Genomic DNA, 25,503 nt, shown 5'->3' on the forward strand with positions numbered 1-25,503 from the left:
CAACAGATTTATTCTTTTGTTGTTGTTACTGGTGTAGCCGCCTATTCGGAGAGGAGAGTAACCTAATTAGGAGAAATATCTTACAGCCGCTCAGTTTAAAGTCTTCTTTGGGATTGAGAAGCTCTAGCGTGTACCGTTGGTGGGAAACTAGATAATTGCGATTTATCTTTTGTTTTCGATTGATTTGATTGTCTATTGGTGGTTGAAATCTGATTGTACCTAGTTTGTTTATTCTTGAGAATCTTCTCTTCTGTTATAAGATTCACTTAAACTAGTTCAGAGTTTCGACAAGGATCTTTAAAATGTTGTTAGTTCTAAAGATGATCTTGTGATAATCCATTGTTAACAGACTCCGTTCTGTACGTGATTGATCACAAGAGATTCAAGTGATTCTGTGCAGGTTTTTATTGAAGATTTAAGAAGATTTGAAGACAAAGAAGATATTGAAGATCTGACTTGGGTTTTATAATCTTTGGTGTGCACAATACTTGTTTAGGTAAAAGAGGATCCAATTGATAATCGGTTTATCCTTATGGTAGATTGGATTGATTAATTGAGTAGATCGGCATCAACACGATTCTTCGGATTAAAGGTGTTGTTGGCTTAATCTTAATCGATTACCTTTGGGTGATTGAATATAAGATAGATCTAAGGACCTGACGAAGGAGTTTATGTTGAGATAAACGGAAGAGCCTTTGTCCGACTCATATCACTTGGTTGAATAGAGTTGATACCAAACAGATTTGTTGTTCCTTTACTGTTTGGAATACGAACCAAAGGAATTGTTCCAAGTACGTGACTTATTTATAAGTTGGAGGAGTGGGAATACTGAAGGAACTATGTGAACTATAAGGTTAGTTACTTGGTCTCAACTATACGAAGTTAGTGTAATTTAGTGTAGCGGCTTAATCCTGAGAGTATTCAATTCTGGACTAGGTCCCGAGGTATTTATGCATTTGCGGTTTCCTCTTTAACAAAATCTTGCTATGTCATTTACTTTTATATTCCGCATTATAATTGTTTTGTTACAATTAAAGTAAAGTTAATTCCTATTTACTTGATATGCAATCCTATTGTGTTTGGTTAAGTCCGAACCTTTGTATCAAGTAAACATACTTCGTTGTTGTATTGTCTCAATCTCGTATCCATAGACAATCACATGAGGTGTTAACCGATTAGTTGTATTGTCTCGAATCAGTCCATAGACAATCACTTTCGGAGAAAGGACTTATAGGCAGGAAAAGTTTTAGCTTGAGGTATATTTGGGTACCCTCGCCTTTTCAATTGGTATCAGAGCAGGCAAACACGAAAAGATCTAACAATCTGTATTTGGTGCGATCCAACCTCTAAGAATTGAATCTAATATACGATTCATTTAATGTTATGCAAGAGTTTGAATGCTCAAAAGTTGAAGATGTTAATACTTCGTTGACTCATGATCCAGGAGTTACGAAAACATCTATGTCTTTTTCTGAGGAAAAAGAAGAAGCTGATAAAGAGTTGGTAAAACTCCTAAAGCCTATACAATCTCTGTCTTCTAAAGTGTTTATTTTAAAGACAGAGTCAAATCTTCTTAAGAAGGAGATCACAGAAAAAGACATTCAACTGATCTGTCTAGCCAAAGAGAAAATGGATCTCGTTGTCAAACTAGAAGCTCTTGGTAAATCTCTTACAGATAAAGAGACACGTCCTACGATTCTGACTAATGATGTTGTTGTGATTTCTTCTGATGAAGAAACTAAAATTCCCTGCTCGACTTTTACAGATTGTGACAAAACCGGGTTAATCACATCTGAAACAGATCAAGATAATAGTTATTTGCCTAAATACATCAAGTTAGAGGAGGATGAGAAACCAGCTTCTAGATCCACTGATGATCAAACGAAATCTTGTCCAAAGGAAACTTTGAACCGATTCCGTGATGACTCTAAGGAATACAATTTTCAGTCACTTGACAGGAAACTTATACTTCTTCAACATTCTTTGGTAAAAATTTTGAAAGAAGTTTCTTGTCTTAAAAAACTGAAAGATTATTCCTCAGTAGAAAGACAGATTATACTACATCCCAATAAGATCAACTCAGAGGAGTCAGAGGAAAGAGTTAATAATCACTTCTGGAAAAAGGTTCCTCCACACCCATATCGAAACAGTTCTGGTTTTGATGAGGAACGACTTCAGAAGGAAGGGAAAGAGAGAATCTCTGCCAAAACAAACAATCAGGATTTTCCAATAGTTGTTTCAAATGATCACATTAATTTGAATAATAAGGAAGTCCTTAGAATGATAAAATCTTATGAAAATCTCATTGAAAGAATTAAGAGAGATCTAGCTGTCTCCGAGAATTCTCACATTAGTACATTTTCTCCACATGATCATATCTCTAGAGTTAGAAAAGATCATCGTCTTGGGAGAAAATATTTTGGGCAGAAATTCCCTAAAAGAAACATGAACCATGTTTCTAATAATCACTGTAAGCTAGAAAAAGCTTACTCCGATGCAACTTAGTTGTATCATATATTGTGTTTTCTCATCTTTTCGTGCTCATAATCTTTGATGGGAAAGGCACAATAAAACAGGAGCACATGTACCTTGTGTAGTAGTTTATCAGAAAAACTCTATGATAGTATATGAGTAGCTGCGAATCCATGGCAGTCTAGAAAAAGTTCATGTTTAAATATGTTTCTCCAAATTGGATTTATTTAGAATTTTCATATCTTTTAATAAACCTTCCAACTTAAGTTTCTCGGATTAAGGGAACAAAATTGTTTTATATTTTCGGATTTTCCAGAGGTCTTTTGGTCCGAAAGTTGTCTCTTTTAAGAGGAGAAACTTTTTCTTGTCTGTATTAGAAACCCTGAGGAATTCTTTATATTCGTTCATAATCGATCATGCCTCCAGTAACTCGCAGTGTCTCAAAGACTAATAACGAGGAAGCTCAAAAGGTTAAGGGTTGTGCAGGAATCAATACAGAGAGAAAGAAGAAAGGCATTATGTCTGATTATGACTCTGATAGTTCAGTCGGATCACAAGATGAGTCATATCTGTTAGCTTACAACCTTCAAGATCCAACCAAAACCAAGTGGATTCGTTCTGATAGTATGATTGACTATATCCAAGGTTTTGAGGAACTGAGAACCAATCTCGTTACAATAGTTCGAAATAAAGATTGGCTCAAAGACAAGATTGATGAAACAAAAGCTGATATAGCTAATATGAAAATTAAAGTTGAAAGACTTGAGAAACAAGAAGTGGTTGCAGACAAGTCTCTTGAGACATGCGTTAAGCGTTTGAACACTGAAGAGACCTCGGTGAACAACAAGAGCACCACTAGAGATTAAGTGATTTGCTGTAATACTTAATCTAGTATAATAGGCGTCAATTTTTGATTTCTTTCGTTGATTGTGTTGGTATATTATGAATAAAAATATTATGAATAAAATTATTTGATTAGTAATTTTTCTTGTGATAGTTTTCAGTTTACATAGTCTGTGCTTAATTGCTTTTATCTTATTGCTATGAATGTTTATGGGATGTTTGATTTCGGTTTTACTACCTTAATATTCGATCTCATATATTGTGAACCCTTATGGTTTGGGTGACTTTTTGATTTAGCGGGATTAAGTTCTAGCCCTAGTATGTAGGATTTATCAAAGGACCATGAGAGGTTCTGATAGAAATAATATGTGAAAAAGTCACAATATGTTGAATCGGTTTTGGTTTAGCATAAAAGCATATGTGTTTCGACGGTTTTCAACTTTTTCTTGCAATTGTTAAAACCGGTTTTCAGCCTTTCTCTGGTAAAGGTTGAGGTGTGTTTTTATTCTTTTGTTTATGCATAAGGATGACAATGTGGTGATATTTCGATATCAATTCTCCCTGGACGAAGATGCTATCATATTGGAGAAGTGGATGCGAAATTTGAGGTAACAATCTTGTTAGTTTATTTTTATCCTGTTTAAGAAAAGCCTGAGTTTATATTATATATATTTATTGCTTTTGCTTAACAAAATTTCGGTTCAATTGATATTTATTCCATGATGTGTGTGTGAATGTGTGTTTCAATTAGTTCCGGTTAAGAAAAACTATTGTTATCTTGCTTTATTGTATGGTATCAATTGTTTAGGCTTACAAAATTTCGGTACAATTGATGCGTGTGCGATTAAATTGGTTCTGGTTAAGAAAAACCATTGTTATCTTGCTTTTGTATGGTATCAATTGTTTAGGATTACAAAATTACGGTGCAATTGCGGTGCTTTTAATGTCTATGTTGTTTCAATTGCTTCCGGTTGAGGTGAATAATTATGCAAGTTGATTTATTTTGGTTTGTATGAATTATTTATGGCTTAACGAAATAATTTTTGTACGGGATGAGTTGTTTAGTCCAATTCGATTCTGGATAAGAAACTAAGTTAATTGTGATCTTAGTTTGTCTTATCAAAGTGAGGTTTCGATTTTTCAAGTCTAATCGAATGCCTAAACAAGGAATGCTAGTTAACTAACCTAGTACTTGTCTTGTTTAAAATTGAAAGGTCTAAGTTTATGGATAATTAGAACCTGATGAGAAAAATGGAGTTTATTTTTATTTTGGTCTTATCGAATTAAGCGGTTGTTTTTGAACAATCGGTTTAGCAAAGGGACTAATGTGCTTAGTTGTTTTTGGTTTGCTAAACTAAATTGGAAAAATTGTTTCGGACAATTGTTTCCTTGGTAACATATCAAAATAAGACTACTTGTAGTTTCGGTTTTGATATTGGTTATCAAAACGTCATGTGTGGAACCCTCGTGCCTAACTTTACAGGTTTGCAAGTCTATTCTGAGATTTGTAAGATTCTTTTCGTGTTGTCCTTTATTTTTTCGTTTCTTTGTCATTTTTGTGACAAAAAGGGGGAGAAATATATGGAGTAAACAGGTGATGCCGGCATTGATTTTATATTGATTGGCATCGCTAGGGAAAAGAACATTGGTACTTGAATGTTTTATCTAACTAAAGAGTGAAAGCACAAACTAAGGGGGAGTAACATGTCATATAAATTGGTATAACAAAGACGTTCGGATTGAATATCTACCTATCTTCCTTAGGGGGAGTATTATCTTTGTTATTATAATGTCAACAACGGCATTTTCAAGGATTGAATGTAAGCAGTTTTACTGTGTTGTTGAATCGGGAATCAAGCGGATCGTAATGAATTCTTGTAATTTTTTGATCCATATGATGTAAGAGTTTTGTCACTAAAATTGACAAAGGGGAAGATTGTTAGAGCATTGTTCGGTTGAACCCACCAAGCATTGGTATGTCAAGTTTGGTTGTCATATTTTAGTGAATCAAAACTCATGTTAAGAGTCGTTTGATTATGTACTAGAGTCAACTTCGTATATGTTAGATTGAAAGTATTAGGATATGAGACATTACAAGCATTGCGAAGTCTTGAAGATGTGAAGAAGCAAGGAGCTACAACGACAACAATCATCCTTCCACTTGAGGTTAGTGATATTTGACTTGAACTGTTTCATTCCCTAACGTATCTTTCAAGTCGTGCATATTGAAAACACACACATTAAAGCATATTTGAACTCTAAATAGACATAGTATTAAGGAATACAATACGAGGTTTATTGCTTAACCATTAAACTTTGTAGATAAGACATCGCCATAATCATTTGAATGCTATTGTGATTGTGTATGGGTTTGAGGTGAGGATTTAATCCTAGGGAACAATGTTTACATGTGTTCTAAGGAAGTAAGTTCATAAACTTGTTTGTGGACCGAAAAGGAAATTTCCAGGTGGTATTGGGTTTGTTATTCATTGCATATCTTATGAACAACAATATGTGTGATAGAGTATAACCGCTCAAAACCTGTTGTGTTCTTGGTAGAACTATTCACAAAGACCTGACTTATGTATTGGTATAAGTTTTATTAGTAAAACCGATCTTAAGTAATCACCTGTGGTATGATCTGATTTCGTATATATGACCAATTAAAAGGAAAGGGGAACCAATCCTTGTAAGGGGTGCAGTACATCAAATGGAACCGATCCTTGTATGGGGTGCAGCAAGGTTTATAGCAGAAAGGGGAACCGATCCTATGGACATGTGCAACACGTTTTTTAGGAAAAGGGGAACCGATCCTATGGACATGTGCAACACATATAAGTTAGATGCCATATATATATGGGGAACCGATCCTAGTACCTAGTCAACCGAATTTTTGGAATGCTAGTGTGACTATGCACAGTACTCACATGGAGGTAGAACCGAAACTTGTTTTGGTAGAACCGTAAACCCATGATTGTGATTGAATGTTGGTTTGATCAATCACATAGTTCTTGAAAGTCAGATGAACCAATTCTAAACTTGTTTGGAAGTGTGGCAAATCGGTTTCAAGGTTGTAAGTGTGAAAGAGAACTTACAAAGTTAAGATGTCGACAAACTTTGAAGACGTGCTGTGAATGTTTATTTCTTTAATTGTTCAAAGATATTCCTTAACGGCAAAGATATTTCTTTAATTAAGGTTATTAACTTCATTTTGTAGGGAAATTACAGAATTAGTAATGTGCATTTACTAATTAGATTTCCCGAGAGATTTCAATCGTTATTTTTGGACAGAGCATTTCCAGGAATTATGAAAACTGAATCTGTGCTTTTATGAATATCTTTAGAATATTTTCAGTTTTGGAAATTCCTTGGTGTCCAAACTTCCTTGTCTATAAACACTCGAAGTTTTCCTTTCTAGCAAACTAATCCTTCGTAACAATAGATTTACTCTTTTGTTGTTGTTACTGGTGTAGCCGCCTATTCGGAGAGGAGAGTAACATAATTAGGCGAAATCTCTTACGGCCGCTCAGTTTAAAGTCTTCTCTGGGATTGAGAATCTCTAGCGTGTAACGTTGGTGGGAAACTAGATAAATACGATTTATCTTTTGTTTTAGATCCTGAGAGTATTCAATTCTGGACTAGGTCCCGGGATTTTTCTGCATTTGCGGTTTCCTCGTTAACAAAATCTTGCTGTGTCATTTACTTTTATTCCGCATTATAATTGTTTTATTATAATTAAAGTAAATTACACAAACGTTAATTCTTTTTACTTGATAAGCAATCCTATTGTGTTTGGTTAAGTCCGAACCTTTGTATCAAGTAAACATACTTCGTTGTTGTATTGTATTGATCTCGTATCCATATACGATCACACGAAGTGTGAACCGATTAGTTGTATTGTCTCGACTCAGTCCATAGACAATCACTTTCGGAGAAGGGACTTATAGGTAGGAAAAGTTTTAGCTTGAGGTATATTTGGGTACCCTATCCTTTTCAAGAACTACTCAAGGAACCAGTGGAACTTCATCCGACTAAAAGGTATGCAGAGACTTGAACTTATCTATCACTCAAAGGTATACCTCTCTATCTCCTACTCTTGAGACAAAGTCGTATAAGTATGATAGTTTTCATACATACACATTTGTTATTTCTAGCCGAGTTTACTCGCCTATCTTTTTCTCGAAATATGTGTTGGTAAGATTTCGCTTTGACCACTTTTCATCTTTACCCGTGACGAAATTCATGATGACGTTTCAATCTTCAAAATAGCTTTGATGACGATAGTTGTGAATAACGACTGTTATAACATTATAGAAGAATGTTTCAATGATTCAAATGTAGAGTTGAGATTACGTAACCATCTATGGATATAAGCATATATAGTGTGTTCGCACATTAGTGAATAAATCCATGTGCCGGAAACCAAGTGTGTGCATACGGTATTGGTGAAGGAGATAGGTCGGGTACGCGTATCGTACGCGTACTAGCGGAAGTTTTCTAAACCCGTACGCGTACCTAAGCTGGTTATATTTCTCAAATCGGAAGTTCATGAACTTAAACAATAAATCAATAAGGAATGCAATCTTTGCAAACCGTGGCTATATTTTTCATGAATTGATTCAAGTGAATCAAACCGATTTTGTTTTAATTGTGTCTATGCATAAAGACCTAAGCAATTGAACAACTCTTTAACTAGTTCTTTTGAAGTCATTTGAACTAGTTGTGAAGAAGATGAATACGGTTAATATGAAAGTACTCATATGGATAACCATTGGTTAACTATTTGTGAACCAACTAAGTGTACACGTTTAGGTATGGTTACTCAAACCTAAATGAAATACATTTCATTTGTGTATGACAAGCTAAGTTTAGATCTAACGGTTGAAAGATATGAGCTTGGTTAAATCAGGTTTTTCATGTAACGGTGAATATTGAATACTTTTTTACCAAGGTAACTTAGATTGCAAACCCTGATTTGAAAACTATATAAAGGGGAACTCTAGCAACTGGAAAAACTAATCCCCACACCTCTTGTATGATACTAGTTGGTTTTGCTAGAGTCGGTTCTCCTTTAACCTTAGGTTTCTTCTCGAGACCCTGTAGGTTAACGACTGAAAGACTTCATTGGGATTGTGAAGCCATACGAAACTACTTCTCTTGTAGTTGTGCGATCTGATCTTGCCATTTTCTATCGTACGAGTTCAACTGAATAATTGACTTGAGATTATATCTCCGATAGAGCAAGATAAAAAAAAATCACAAACATCTTCGTTTAATCGTTTGTGATTCCGCAATATCTAGTTTCGCTACCATACAATTTAAATTATTGTGAGGTGATTGATAATTCTAGGTTGGTCTTCGGGAATATAAGTCCGGGTTATCGATTGGTTCCTGTTTACCTTGATTTTATCAAAATACGGAACAAAACTCTTGGTTTTTTTGTAGGAGACAGATTTATCTATTATCGTAGATTTTTCTGTGTGAAACAGATTTGTTTATTAAAGTCTTCGACTATGGGTCATAGCAACTCTTGTTTGTGGGTGAGATTAGTTAAGGGAATCAAGTGCGTAGCATCCTGCTGGGATCAAATATGTAAGAAGTGCAAATATACCTTGAATCAGTGTGAGATTGATTGGGGTCCAACTACAGTCTAGACCGAAGTTAGTTTGTAGTAGGATAGTTTCTGTAGTGGCTTAATACAGTGTGGTGTTCAATATGGACTAGGTCCCAGGGTTTTTCTGCATTTGCAGTTTCCTCCTTAACAAAACTTCTGGTGTCTGTGTTATTTCGATTCCACATTATGTTTTGTTATATAATTGAAATATCACAGGTTGTGCGTTAAGTTCAATCAATTAGAATATCCGAACTTTGGTTGTTGATTTAAATTGATTGACACTTGGGTATTGGTCTTTGGTACCATCCAAGTTATCTCTCCGGTATTTGATAAAGACTCGCAGATTTCTATTTGCTTGAGTATAGATCAAATCGAGATATCGAGATATTGTAATCTTTGATATACTTTACTCTAGATTTAGTTTGACTGTCTAGTTGATTCTCTAGAAAGTATATTGGAGTTAGTCCATACAGATTGATAGTCGAAATATTGGGTGGGGTTGTTGGACCCCCGCATTATTAAAAACCTTTATAATCTATTGATGTTAATTTCCTGTAGTTGAAGTGGTGATTTGTTCAGCGTTTGTATTATTATTCACATGGTTTGTAGATGTGCGCTATCATCGTCATGTAACTTAGTATCATTCTAAAAATCGGGAATTGCAAATGGAATAAGTTTACTTGATATTTAATAAGAGATAATTGCTACTCTTGAGATTGGTTCATATTATCTGAATAAATAGTGATGAACTACGGTCGTGCTTGATCCCTTCGAGTAACAGAGAGGGTACGTAAGCAGCCGCTATGCGGTTCAGCACATATCTGCGAGGTTGTTCATATCATCGGAAAAGAGATGGTTACTATTTGGCAGTTTATACCACCTATTCGGAGATTATTGCAACTTTAGCATTATATATTGTTAGTAAGAGGTAGTTGCGGTATTAGCTGTTCATACTACCTAGTGAGAGATGATTGTTACCAATCCTCATTTTTGGCAATTGGCCGTGTAAATTACTAGAGTTGAAAACTGGCCATCTCCTATTTTTGGCAACTAGCCATAAAAGTTGCTGGAATCGGCAACTGGTCGTTTCTTATTTTCGACAATTGGTCGTCTCTTACTTTTGGAAATTGGCCGTTTCTGATTTGGCAATTGGCCATCTTTTATTTCCGACAATTGGCCATCTCTGATTTTGGCAATTGGCCATATTTTATTTTCAGTAATTGGACATCTTTTATTTGCGGAAATTGGCCGTTTGTTATTATTGGAAACCGGCCATTTCTTATTTTCGGCAATTGGTTTATGTTATTATTGGCAATTGACCATCTGCTATTTCGGCAACTGGCCGACTCTTTTTTTTTTTCGAAATTGGGACTCTTGTGGAATTTTATGAGAATTATGATGTGGGACATACGCTCATAGAATTCTAACATTGAGACCAATGAGATTTCTGTTCAGCGGGATCTCAAATTTGTTATTCGGTAAGAAACGATTGTTACCTACTGAGATAGGAATTTTATCAATGAGCATAACTCTTTTTTCTTGAGTGGTGTTTCAAGGAGTTGGAGCTTGCCAAGTGGGTTGTAACCCGACCCGTTGGGAGCCAAAATTTTCTGATCCATCACAACCGCCCTGTCCTTCGAAGGGGTTTCCCTCTTTGTCGGAGCTAGAGTTGTCTGTCAACACTTCCCGATATTGGTTATCGGGATATCCCTCTCCTGGGAGTACACCATTGTGTGTAACGTCTCCTTGCTACATATCGTCTAGTCCTTCGGGTTGGGATCCATCAGTTTCACCTTGGCTCGTGCGAGCGGATCGTCTCTTCACTATCGCCTTACCTGCGATATATGCAATAATGCTTAATTTTTCTTTTCTTTCAGAAAAGTGGGACCCTAAATTTGCAGGTCATGTGCAATTACTAAGTCATAGTTTAAACTAGACAATTTTAGTACAAGAAGACTCTTCAATGAATTTTGGAGATATGTGATGATGTTAAAACAAATTCCCCACTTGCATAAAGTTTTAGTGACAGAAAAAGGTGTTTTGTTTTTCTCACTTTTCGAGTAAACTACCTTCTTCCACACGTCATACCTTTAATAGGAAAAAAACAAGTTATGACGATTGAGCACATTTTCCCATTTTAGGAAATATTTCTCAACATCTTGAAACTTTTGATTTGAACAAACTTTGAGTTTGATGAATGATTACGTACTCACTAACTTTTTCCCTTGACTTAGATTTCTAAGACGAAGATTATGGGTTATCTTGAGCTTCTTAAAAGATGAAGAACACTATGAATAGTTTCTCTTTTCAACTTTCGTAATATAATTTTCTCCCTACGAAGTTTACTGGCTTTAACTGCTTCCCAACCATTTTATGGAGGAGATCGCCTGAGTGTTGATTAGGAGTTTTAGACTTCATTTTCACTCCGACCTTCAACTCTCCTGATCATTTTTAGGAAGGTATCGGAAATCTTAGAAGAACAAAATCTTAAACAAGATCGATGAAAAAGGTGTATATCTGGTATTCCTGAGGCTCTTTAGGACTTCACTGATCGCATAGATCGTGTTGCGTCAGAGATCTACTCATGAGTTTCACAGAATTTTACACAATGGCATGAAAACCACTTCCCTTTGAAAGATTATGAAAAAACTATAGAGCTTTATGAGGGAGGCAGATTAAATCTTCATACCTCCTTGTTTCTAACGCTAAAATGCAACTGCATCTTTTCTGATGGCTCCACCCAAGTAGATCTAACGACTATAAAACTACTAACATTCAAGATTCATATATAAGCAAGATGTAAAGAACATGAAAGTAAAGATTAACACAAGCATATAACGTTGGTCGGCTATGAAGACCTACATCCACGGGAAATAAGCTATCTTCTTTATTGATTAAGGTCTTACCCTTGAAAGAGTTACAAATATCACTTAGACTTCTCACTCTCTCTTTCTCTAAGTCTCTCTCTAGAATTCTTTGTAGAAAGACCATCTAAGATTACATTCCCATCTCCTTCTACATGGACTGGTATTGATAGACAGACTAGACTCGTGAAGGTGTGACCCGATATCGCCGAGCTGGTGGAGATGTCATACACCTTCTCATTACTTCGGACGAACTCTATACTATCCATCGTGATGCCTTTCTCGGTTCTCCTTCCGATTTGTCCCGCCTTGTGCATTATCGTATCGGTCCTCCTTGAGGGGCCTATGTACCATCCTCGGGTTGTAGTACGGATCGTCCAAGTCTTATGATACGATGTACCTTCGCCCACGCCTCTTTTTATCCTTCATTAAATGCATTCCTTCTTTTTAGAATTGACCGTATGAGTTGATTAGACCACTCCTCACACGCGTCATACATGTAACGTTGTAGCAGGTGTCTTGATTCAGACGAAATCACCTTTTATAGTATGATTCGATGCTTAAGATAATGAGACCATCTCTTAAGATGTTGACATGTGGTGATCGGGTATTTTACCCTCACAAAGTGCGTAGAGTCCTGCTGGGATTCAGAGGCGTACCTTAATCGGTGTGAGACTTGGTTAGGGCTCAACTACATTCCAGTCCGAAGTTAACTTGAAGTGGGCTAGTGTCTGTAACGACTTAATACAATATGGTGTTCAAATATGGACTAGGTCCCGAGGTTTTTCTGCATTTGCGGTTTCCTCGTCAACAAAAGTTCTGGTGTTTGTGTTATTTCTTCTCCGCATTATATTTGTTTATATAATTGAAATATTACAGGTTGTGCGTAGTTCAATCAACAGGTAAATCCAACCTTTGGTTGTTGATTGAAATTGATTGACACTTGAAAATTGGTCTTTGATACCATTCAAGTTGTTTCTCATAATAATCAGGCTCACGGATTCCTATCTGTTTGATTTGTTGATTGAGTCTGACTGTCTAGTTGATTCACTTAGAATTATATTGGAGTTAGTCCATACAGATTGTCGAACGAAATATTTGGTGCGGTTGTTAGACCCTCGCTTTTTTAGTCTCGACTCTGTCCATAGACGATCTCACTTGATAAAGAACTTATATATTTATAAATAAAATATCTTGGTATATTTGGGTACCCTCGTCTTTTCACGTTTGAATATATTTAGTCCTAATTATATTTGACTGTAAAATTCACAAATATGTTGAAACAAAATCGTACTACTTCAGTTATTGGAAAAGAGAGATACTATCACTTTTTCATTGTGGAAAGACAATTTTGTGCCACGTTAATTCCTCCTCCTCAACATGTCTCTATCTGGCAGTCGATTATATAGTAAGATCCATAAGAAAAAACTGCTTTTAGGTAGCAGTTTTTTATTCCAATTTACCTTGAAAGAGGATTCACTCCTTGCAAAAACAAGTCATTTGCTAGATACAAATGGATTTGACAGAAAGAAAATGTAAAGAACGAAGGAGAACAAGATGAGCCAACATCTCCAATCGATGTTGTTTGGAGTTGTGAGTATCCTTGTAAAATAAATTTCTTTCTTTGGCTCCTTTCTCGTGATAAGGTAATGATGGCGCATAAACTTATAAGAAGGGTCATGGATATTTCAAGTGTTTGTTATTTTTGTGAGGAAAATGATGAAACTAAATCGCACTTATTCTATGATTGTTGGAGGACCTGAAGAATATGTGATTACTTTGTTGAAGGATGTCAATTTCGGTGGACTTATGATTCAAATATCACCACAACTGTGACATCTTGGAAGTTTAATTGGAGAGATGAAAGACTTACTAGAATATGGAATAATATCCCGGTTGCAATATGTGGTGCATATGGAACGAGCGAAATGCAAGAATCTTCGAAAAGAAAAAGAAAAATTTGGCAAGCCTCGTTAGAAATGTTAAACTCCAAGCGTTTTTTTGGGCGGAGTCGAACACAAGGATGTTAGGTCTAACGGCGAATACGATCTTTGGGACTCTTTATTCCGACCTTAGTGATCTTGGTTTGTTTTTGTTTTGGATTGCCGAATCTCCTTTGGGCTCCCTTTTCTTATTGCTCTTGATTGTATTCATTGGGTTGAGGAACCTCACTTAAGTACCTCCTTTTCAATGAATTTCCTCTTTGATGGATCAAAAAAAAAAAACATACACAAGAATGTCTTACTTTGAATGGACCATTCAATGCAATCTTCATTACACTGTTGCATAAGACATTATTAAGATCATTTTGAAGTTCCTCTAGTTCTCTTCTAATTTCACCATTCATTCTTCTTGGCAAACCCAAATTCCCAACAGTTGCACCTAAGATATTAATGTGAAAGCATGTGAAAGCTAGATCTTTCACCTAAGAAATTAATGTGAGTTGGATTTTTCAGCAAAAGAAATAGGCGATAATGGATTTTTCTCGCAAGTCATGAATCAATGTAATGTGAAAGTTAGATCCTTCACCCCCGAAGTACGGACTTTTCACTTGATAATCATGTGAAAGCTTGATATTTCACCTAAGAAATAGGTGATATACGGATTTTTTACATGAATCCTTCACATAAGATAACCGAAATATGAATGCACAGCAGTTCAGCATAGATTCCAGTATACAACCAGGTGACACATCTTGAACGTCATGGTGTTAACAAATCTTGTCTGAAAGTTGATGCTCATAAATCAACTCAGACAATGACAAACAAAATCCATATCCTTCAAGATTTAGTAGTAATGAAACTACAAGACTGAGTACAGAAAAATGAAACCTGAGTATTAAACAAAAAGATTACTGAGCCTTCTAAAAATAAGTCTAGTACTCTTGCAAACAGTTCCTACCTATATGTGTTTACAGCTACCAGGGTGTTCCTACCTATGTGTTTACAACTGTCGTGGTATTTCCTATGGCAAACTCTACACGGAAGGGTAGCAAAAAATGCTTAAAAGGTGCAGCCTGGCTATGGTACTCTTCCGTGAGGGTAGTACTTTTCGCCATTTGCATCAGATTCAAGAATACCCCTGATTGGTTGCAGCTCCACCTTGTTGTCAGTGTCAAAATCTTCTTGTTTGTAAACGATCTGCTGTTTTGGTATCTTGCAGATCTTCGCTAACTTGTTTGCAACTTCATTAGCACCTCGATACATGTGCACCATCTTTACATTCTTTATTCGCGCTTTCATTGCAATGATATCGTTAATCATCTTCTTCATTTTATTTGATCTTGACCTGTTCTTACCTACCTGTCTTTCTCTTGCGATTCCTTTTTCAATTTCGAAAATTGTTGTTTTGCAATCACAAGACACTACAACGTTTTGAAGATTGTGCCTCACAGCTTGCCGATATCCACAACGGAGGCCCTCGAATTCATGATAGGTTGAAGATTCAGGCGCAGAACCACCAGCAACAGCAACTAGTACTTCAATCTTCACACCATTTTTAGTATGCCGGATCACACAGCTGTATCCAGCTGTCTGAAAAAGATTTCAGATTCAATCAAAATATTGCGGTGCAACAATTAATACTTTAAAGCATCATGATATACACAGCACGATATATGTTTAGCAAGAAATAAGAACATGCTCCTAATATTGACAATGCTAATAGAAGGTATCAAGCACAATTATGCATGCCAAAGATGGGCATTCTGATCAAACAAAACACCAAATCAGCCCGATGTTGTTTCAACTCGTCTGTAATGTACAACTTGACTGTCTAAACAGTTCATATGGTGATAATCGATGAAACATACCAATCCGGACTAACCATAAGTGATCAAGTGATATGACATACAAATTTACTCTTTAAACATGACGCTGTTTACAATTAGAACATGTTACTAATAAATCTACAATAAGTTGAAGATGGAAGGAATTAAAAACCACTATAGATTGCATTTAATTGAAGACATGAGATCATGAATAAAGATGTCGTGCAATCCTAGTCTCTTGCCCCACCAAGTTTGCCAAAAATGGATTAAAAGGGAAAAGAAAATAATTATGAAAATATAACTAGAACTCAAGTCATATAACACACAAAGTGAATAAAAATGCATTTTCTTATTACCTTGCCATTATATGCTCCGTCAGAATCAACTCTGCTGATCCCATCAGCTAACATATTTGATGGACGGATCCATCTCACCATTCCATCGTCATCCATCTCCTGGTTCGGTATGTCGTGTACGGTGAGGATCGGAGATGGTACATTCTTAGCTGATCTGTGTTTTTCTTTACTTTTCTTCTTTTTCTCCTTTTTTGACATTGGCTTTACAGAAGTTTCCTTCTCGTGAAAAATAGTCAGCAAACTGAACATACAAGTAAATTAAATAGGCTTGAGTCACCACACTGAGCAAATAAATTACATTGAATAGGCTTGGGTAAGTTAAGTTAGAATTCCAGTTTCAACAGATTATAAGAAAATAATCATTGCAACACACCTTAAGTTATTTTCCTTTTGAAGAAAATAAGTAAGATAACTAGCTTTGTTTTTGACTTGGACTCTTAAGTTCTACGTGTATAATTTTGGTAACTATACACCTTCAATCTCCAATAAATTGCAACACACAGCTTTCAGAACTCATCAACAACCAAGTGGCGAAAAACAAAAGAAAGTTAAGTCTAACAACAAAGCCTCAAGCTCAAACAATGATCTCAATATAGACAACCTCACCAGTAGAATGAAACGCAAACTTATTGTTCCATCTAACCTCACTCCAAAAGTCAACCTTAAACCTGAAAACATTGATCCTATACCAGACAAAAAAAAACAAGAGAAATAGGAAAGATGCTTCAATCAAAAACACCTCAACACAGAAGTACCCAAGCAACTCTGTAATTTCTAAGTCTAGTGGGGACTTGCACACTCACCATAATGCACTCTATCCAGAATCTTTCCCTACCGATGTCATGATATTAAATCAAAATGTACCCCAATTGACAAACCCTAAAATTCCAGCTTTTCCTGTCCCTACTGTTTGGATTACAACAATTTGATATTCTCCTTAACATGCAAGCATGCTATTACACTCTCAAAAGCATGAAAGTAGAAACAATTAGATAGTTCTGCTGTTACATTCTCTAGTTTATTTAGTTTATTATCTTTCTAGACTACAAGCTTCAGACTAGATTAAGCTATATAGTCACTTGCACAATGCACGTAAGATACCAATCAAAAACACACAAAATTGAGATAGCAATTTACTACCACACCACGTTTAAAGTCCAGAAACTATACATTAACAACAATAATCTAGAAACATTCGCATAAACTAATAGGCATTGTTGTGCAAACCATGAAATACACCATCAACGAATACGCTAAGAATATAAAAGATGATGATTGTTTTACCTGAAATAATGATACACAAAAAACAACTGGACAGCGCACCATCCTGAAGCTAAAAGTCGATCTAAAAAAGCTTCATTATCATCCAGCGAGATAGCATTAGTATTCCTGGTCCAACTACTGTATTGTTGAACTTTTTTGCTTATGATTATCTCAAGATCATCTTTCAAAAACAGTTTGCCATCACCAAAAGAAATCAATTGATCTGACTTAACCAATGGTGCAAAAAAACCTGCATACTTCTCTGCAAACTCCATTCCAAAATGTAGCAACTCCATTATCAATGGATAAAGAATGCATGTATTATCCGGAAAGAAACGTTGTGTTATCCTAAAAATCACATTCTAGTCAACGGAACCCAAATTCTTCTCCTTGAATTCCTGCTTAGCTGAATCACTTTCACGACTCCACCTTTCTCCAAGACTGCAATAGATCAAGAAATTCAATTTGAGCAAAATATGGCAGTGCCCAATATGAATATATACTAACAACGAAGAGAGGGAGCGACGAGATTATAAAATTTAAAAAAACAGTACCCATTTTCAAATCTCAGTAAACAATCAGCGCAAGCATCTTTTAATTTCTGAATTACTTGATGACCATAACTAGCTATCAAGGTACTTCTTCCAGCTTTTGAACAGTAAATGGCTGGATCTGAAACCTTCCTGTCAAAACACCAAAAATGAAGAATAAATGTGCTTAAAAAGCTTTGTACCACCAAAAATGAAGAATAATTGTTTAATAAAATATTAGACTTTTACCTTAAAGTATGCCCATCAACCAACACTATGAGATACTGGCAAGACTCTCGAGTAAGTACAAACCCTTCAGTTTCTAGTTTATGGGGCTCCGGATTCTCTACACCAAAAATCCTCTACACCTCTATATCTGCCAATGAATGAAAGCCACGTGTTCGCCTTTTTCACATACCAAAATCATCATATATTCTATATTAATATTGTTAAAATAAAAAGATTTTCACGAAGGTAAAAATATAAAATGTTTATCCTTCCTTGATTATCTCTTCTCACTCATACTGTATCAGATTTATGATTATGGACTTTCGCTGGGAATTAAAATTGTTCGAGTGCGTCTAACTGAAGAAATCTATGCGCAATGATCTCAAGACATAACTCTCATTTCTTATATACTAAAGTCTGATTTTACTGAAAGTGAAAACGAAATGAGGAGCTAAGTATTTTCTAAAACTCATTCTTCCAATACTATGAACAGAAAACCCAAAGTTCCAAAGTCATTTAGCTGCAATGAAGGATGCAAGTTGCCACAATTTGCTTGCATAAAATACTACCAGCCATCTTCCCACTACGTAACATCTCCATAAAAGACAAAAGATTGATTCATATCACCATTTTCCCACTGTAGTTTGTAATACATCTGTATCGTGATCTACTATAAAATAACCAGACCTAATGTTGGCAATTTTATTAAGGGGGGCTTGAGGTAAATGGTTCTTGGCTATTAACTAAAACTTGTGAGATCAACCATTTTTTGCTATCGATCTCTATAAATGTAGAAAACTAATAGTTACAGTAGCCGATTTCTACTAGGAAACAGTTCAATATGCATAATTTCCATTATAAAGCATCCAAAGCTCATGACGTAACAAAAGAGAGGAGTTCATACTGCATGCTCAAGATTAGTAATTGTTTACAGAGAATCAAAAAAGGATTCTTTATTATGATGACAAAAGACAACAGAATACATTCATGTCCATGCCTAAGCAGCAGGTTGGACTTTCTTTTGTACTTTGCAACCATCATAATTACTGGAGTTTCGTATCGTGACAATCCTAATGTGCAGATACTTAAATAGGTACCTGTTATCTTCTTTATTCTTCTGAACTTCATCGATATTGTAACCCCCATGGGTAATCTTGAGGATGCGAGCTACATAAGTGATGCCGTCCTTTTAAAAATCAGGACTAAAACAAAACAATCACTTCCAATAAAAAAAAACTAATTTAAAATGTTGAAGAACATGAAAAGTGTTCATCAATTGGTCTAACGACTACGCTGCAGTATACGAAGATATGTAATTAAGGGAGGATAAACGTTTTCCAGTTTTGTCACCGGGAAAATCTTTTTGTTTTAACAACATTAATATACTCCAGAATACATGATTTTGGTATGTGGAAAAGGCGAACACGTGGCTTCTATTTATTGGCTGGTGTAGAGGTGCAAAAGATTTTTGGTGTAGAGGATCCCGAGCCGGTTTATGGAGATCTAAAAAATTAATCAACCAGTGCACGCGTTTCTTGCCCTCGAAGTGCAATATTTTATCAAGGCACCGGTTCATTAGTTGATTTCCGGTTTCTATGAAAGTTTTATTAGCGAGGCTAAATTGGGGTCCTGGAAAAATAATTGGGAACCCTAGCTACAGGACAAAAAAAAAGGTCATGAAATAGTAATTGGGAGTTATCCCTTATCCCCAATTTTTTTAAATGGCTAAACTACCCCAAACCATTAGTGGTAATTAAGTTAATTAATTGTTAATTAGTTTAATTAGATTAAAATCAGATTTAGGGATAAAATTTTGATAAAAGAAAAATTGTGTTTTTGTGTTGTGGAGAGGAAGAAGTTGAGTTTTTGGGGGATTCTAGTAGAGGAATCATATTGCTCAAAATGAAGGAATCAATCCTCAAAATGAAGAACCCGAAGCTCAAAACAATCAGGTAAACTTCCTATACTCTTCAAATTGTATGAATGATGCCCCAAGTGGTCGATTCATGTACACTATGCAACTACTCAAAGTGAGGGTCGTTAAGTCGAGAGGGTAATAAACGAACGACTCTAAGGAGTTGTCAATTACTTGACACAACCTTTGACGACTCAAACCTGCAACTTTTACATGTTATGAAAAATCGTCAACCAAGTGTGATATAATTGACGACTCCAGCTAGTTAGGTCATATAGAGTCGTTAACTTAATATGTTTAGAACCCAACGACTCTAACAGGGGGTTAGTCCTCGAGTGATTTCGGGGGAGTTGAGTGTATTTTAAGTCTCAGGGATTTTGAGAGAGTTTGAGAGAGTGTAGGGAGTTTGAGAGAGTTTTGTGTTTTTGAGTTCAGGGAGTTTGGGGGAGTGTAGGGAGTTTGAGAGAGTTTATTAGAGGGAGTTTGGGGGAATTTGGGGGAGTTTGAGAGAGTTCACTCCTAACTCATTCTCTTTTAAGAAACAATGAACCCTTATTTGCAAATAACATTGATCTTTAATCAAAAGAAAAAAATAAATGAAAATGATCATATCTCTGTATCAATAGTATGTTATTTTGTGCAACGAAATAATCATTTTCCCTTCAATTTAACGGTCTCCATACAATTCTAACTCCCTTTGTTCACGAACATTTTCCCACATATCATCCGCTATACTCTTTCTCCATGCATTAGCTTCTTGACGTTGTTGTTCTTGAGTTTGTTGTATCAAAATTTCATCGTCAGTTACAAGCGTTGATGTATGGCTATCTTCCTCTTCTTCTTCCTCGACCGGAAACTCATCTGAACGGCATTCTTTTCGTAAGAAGTTGTGTAGGCCTGCACAAGCTGTCATTATCTCCGCTTGCACCTGATACGGAAATGGAGGTTGAGACTTAAAGATCAAGAAACGAGACTTCACAACACCGAACAATCTTTCAACTACATTCCTCAAAGAAGCATGACACATGTTAAATAATTCTTTCAACTGTAAAGGAATTCTGTTTCACCGAAACACAGTTTCATATTGTCCAATCTTTGCAATACTAATAATTACCTGATCCTCTTTAAATTTTTACGGTACACTTAAAACTCAATATTCCACAACACACTCAAAAATCATAGCATTCCAACGGTTTATTAAAAAGATACATTACTCAGAACCCGACTACTTTCAATACGTGCATAAAGAATTCAGTTCCGGATTTCTCACACTTTGGTGTACCTAAAATGATCAGAACTTCATGAAATTTCTACAGTAGGAAACCTTCATATATAAAAACATCATACTAAAATTTCAGCTTTGTCCGATTAGCGGAGAATAAGATAAATAGGAATCAGTCCCCTATTCGGGATTTAAACTCAGCAGACCATAGTCATATATTGTGCAAGCTTTGAAGTAGCAAACGTGACCTGATCCGCGTGAACATTTTACTGTACTTCTATAACAAGGTAAACTACGACATACTCAAATTTCATCATATTCCAACGGTTGAATTTAAAGATATCATTATCACAAAAGCACCGTATGAATTGGCCAAAACACGCCAATACGGAATGAAGTACGCCACTGTATTGAACTTTGGCATATAGAATAAAAGAGAAGTATGTGTCTAAATAAGATTACTTAACAAGTGATAGTGATTCTCAATGACACCCATGCAAAGTAGCAAGCCAATTAATGCATGATGACATAACAAATTATGAAGATAGCTAAAGGAATTCTGTTTCACCGAAACACAGTTTCAGATTGTCCAATCTTTGCAGTACTAATACTTACCTGATCCTCTTTAAATTTTTATGGTACACTTACAACTCAATATTCCACAACACTCAAAAATCATAGCATTCCAACGGTTCATTAAAAAGATACATTACTCAGAACCCGACTACTTTCAATACGTGCATACAGAATTCAGTTCCGGATTTCTCACACTTTGGTGTACCTAAAGTGATCAGAACTTCATGAAATTTCTACAGTAGGTAACCTTCATATATAAAACATCATACTAAAATTTCAGCTTTGTCCGATAAGCGGAGAATGAGATAAATAGGAATCAGTCCCCTATTCGGGATTTAAACTCAGCAGACCATAGTCATATATTGTGCAAGCTTTGCAGTAGCAAACGTGACCTGATCCGCGTGAAAATTTTACTGTACTTCTATAACAAGGTAAACTACGACATACTCAAATTTCATCATATTCCAACGGTTGAATTTAAAGATATCATTATAACAAAAGCACCGTATGAATTGGCTAAAACACGCCAATACGGAATGAAGTACGCCACTGTATTGAACTTTGGCATATAGAATAGAAGAGAAGTATGTGTCTAAATAAGATGACTTAACAAGTGATAGTGATTCTCAATGACACCCATGCAAAGTAGCAAGCCAATTAATGCATGATGACATAACAAATTATGAAGATAGCTATAAAGGAATTCTGTTTCACCGAAACACAGTTTCAGATTGTCCAATCTTTGAAGTACTAATACTTACCCGATCCTCTTTAAATTTTTAAATTATACTTACAACTCAATATTCCACAACACACTCAAAAATCATAGCATTCCAACGGTTCATTAAAAAGATACATTACTCAGAACCCGACTACTTTCAATACGTGCATACAGAATTCAGTTCCGGATTTCTCACACTTTGGTGTACCTAAAATGATCAGAACTTCATGAAATTTCTACAGTAGGAAACCTTCATATATAAAAACATCATACTAAAATTTCAGCTTTTTCCGATAAGCGGAGAATGAGATAAATAGGAATCAGTCCCCTATTCGGGATTTAAACTCAGCAGACCATAGTCATATATTGTGCAAGCTTTGAAGTATCAAACGTGACCTGATCCGCGTGAACATTTTACTGTACTTCTATAACAAGGTAAACTACGACATACTCAAATTTCATCATATTCCAACGGTTGAATTTAAAGATATCATTATCACAAAAGCACCGTATGAATTGGCCAAAACATGCCAATACGGAATGAAGTACGCCACTGTATTGAACTTTGGCATATAGAATAAAAGAGAAGTATGTGTCTAAATAAGATTACTTAACAAGTGATAGTGATTCTCAATGACACCCATGCAAAGTATCAAGCCAATTAATGCATGATGACATAACAAATTATGAAGATAGCTATAAAGGAATTCTGTTTCACCGAAACACAGTTTCAGATTGTCCAATCTTTGAAGTACTAATACTTACCCGATCCTCTTTAAATTTTTAAAGTATACTGACAACTCAATATTCCACAACACACTCAAAAATCATAGAATTCCAACGGTTTATTAAAAAGATACATTACTCAGAACCCGACTACTTTCAATACGTGCATACAGAATTCAGTTCCGAATTTCTCACACTTTGGTGTACCTAAAATGATCAGAACTTCATGAAATTTATACACTAGGTAAAATTCATATATAAAAACATCATACTAAAATTTCAGCTTTGTCCGATAAGCGGATAATGAGATAAATAGGAATCAGTCCCCTATTCGGGATTTAAACTCAGCAGACCATAGTCATATATTGTGCAAGCTTTGCAGTGGCAAACCTGACCTGATCCGCGTGAAAATTTTACTGTACTTCTATAACAAGGTAAACTACTACATACTCAAATTTCATCATATTCCAACGGTTGAATTTAAATATATCATTATCACAAAAGCACCGTATGAATTGGCCAAAACACGCCAATACGGAATGAAGTACGCCACTATATTGAACTTTGGCATATAGAATAAAAGAGAAGTATGTGTCTAAATAAGATTATTTAACAAGTGATAGTGATTCTCAATGACACCCATGCAAAGTAGCAAGCCAATTAATGCATGATGACATAACAAATTATGAAGATAGCTATAAAGGAATTCTGTTTCACCGAAACACAGTTTCAGATTGTCCAATCTTTGCAGTACTAATACTTACCCGATCCTCTTTAAATTTTTACAGTATACTTAAAACTCAATATTCCACAACACACTTAAAAATCATAGCATTCCAACGGTTTATTAAAAAGATACATTACTCAGAACCCGACTACTTTCAATACGTGCATACAGAATTCAGTTCCGAATTTCTCACACTTTGGTGTACCTAAAGTGATCAGAACTTCATGAAATTTCTACAATAGGTAACCTTCATATATAAAAACATCACACTAAAATTTCAGCTTTGTCCCATAAGCGGATAATGAGATAAATAGGAATCAGTCCCCAATTCGGGATTTAAACTCAGCAGACCATAGTCATATATTGTGCAAGCTTTGCAGTAGCAAACTTGACCTGATCCGCGTGAAACTTTTACTTTACTTCTATAACAAGGTAAAATACGACATACTCAAATTTTATCATATACCAACGGTTGAATTTAAAGATATCATTATCACAAAAGCACCGTATGAATTGACCAAAACACGCCAATACGGAATGAAGTACGCCACTGTATTGAACTTTGGCATATAGAATAAAAGAGAAGTATGTGTCTAAATAAGATTACTTAACAAGTGATAGTGATTCTCAATGACACCCATGCAAAGTAGCAAGCCAATTAATGCATGATGACATAACAAATTATGAAGATAGCTATAAAGGAATTCTGTTTCACCGAAACACAGTTTCAGATTGTCCAATCTTTGCAGTACTAATACTTACCCGATCCTCTTTAAATTTTTACAGTATACTTACAACTCAATATTCCACTACACACTCAAAAATCATAGCATTCCAACGGTTTATTAAAAAGATACATTACTCAGAACCCGACTACTTTCAATACGTGCATACATAATTCAGTTCCGAATTTCTCACACTTTGGTGTACCTAAAGTGATCAGAACTTCATGAAATTTCTACAATAGGTAACCTTCATATATAAAAACATCATACTAAAATTTCAGCTTTGTCCGATAAGCGGATAATGAGATAAATAGGAATCAGTCCCCTATTCGGGATTTAAACTCAGCAGACCATAGTCATATATTGTGCAAGATTTGCAGTAGCAAACTTGACCTGATCCGCGTGAAACTTTTACTGTACTTCTATAACAAGGTAAACTACGACATACTAAAATTTCATCATATTCCAACGGTTGAATTTAAAGATATCATTATAATCAAATCATGCAATTTCTTACCAAGATCTTTTGAACCACAAATTAGGGTTTTGACAGAGAGAGAGTACCCACAAAAAAAACTATACACACAATCAAAATAAACAATCATGGAGATCAAAGATATGAAAAACAATCAAAATAGTACACAAATCAAACTATTATAAACAATCATGGAGATCAAAGAAGAAAAAAAACATACCTGGAAAAAACGTTTCCTCTTCTTTCTCCTATGGTTTTCTACGCACCAAACTCCTTCCCAAATCTCTACTCTTTTGAGAGATTTGTTGTGAGACCAAAATACACTAGAAACTCCTTCGAACTCCCCAAAGCAACCAACTCCCTAGTATTGTAGGGTTTCATGACTAACAGGGAGTTCAACAGCTTTTTTTAAATTCCCCACTGACTAACAGATGTTTTCTAGAGAGTTTAGGAGACTCCTCTAAACTCCCCCACGAC

The 25,503-nt window shown here is 35.5% G+C and overlaps 1 protein-coding gene across 2 annotated transcripts; it reads right to left on the bottom strand.

Moving 5' to 3' along the window:
• Window positions 1-14,478: 14,478 nt before the first annotated feature.
• Window positions 14,479-18,016, bottom strand: LOC113275714. 2 transcript variants are annotated; one of them, XM_026525258.1, is made up of 5 exons: window positions 17,961-18,016; window positions 17,736-17,864; window positions 17,203-17,622; window positions 15,919-16,159; window positions 14,479-15,326 (listed from the first exon to the last, which is right to left on the bottom strand). In XM_026525258.1, the coding sequence occupies exons 3-5, from the start codon at window positions 17,475-17,477 to the stop codon at window positions 14,814-14,816; spliced, it is 1,029 nt and encodes a 342-aa protein (XP_026381043.1). In that variant the 5' UTR covers window positions 17,478-17,622; window positions 17,736-17,864; window positions 17,961-18,016; the 3' UTR covers window positions 14,479-14,813. The 2 variants fall into 2 exon arrangements, with proteins under 2 accessions (XP_026381043.1, XP_026381042.1); XM_026525257.1 differs by lacking the exon at window positions 17,961-18,016 and having other exon boundaries at window positions 17,736-17,909.
• Window positions 18,017-25,503: the final 7,487 nt, after the last annotated feature.

Source organism: Papaver somniferum, chromosome 4, assembly GCF_003573695.1.
Source record: "Papaver somniferum cultivar HN1 chromosome 4, ASM357369v1, whole genome shotgun sequence".
NCBI lineage: Eukaryota > Viridiplantae > Streptophyta > Magnoliopsida > Ranunculales > Papaveraceae > Papaver > Papaver somniferum.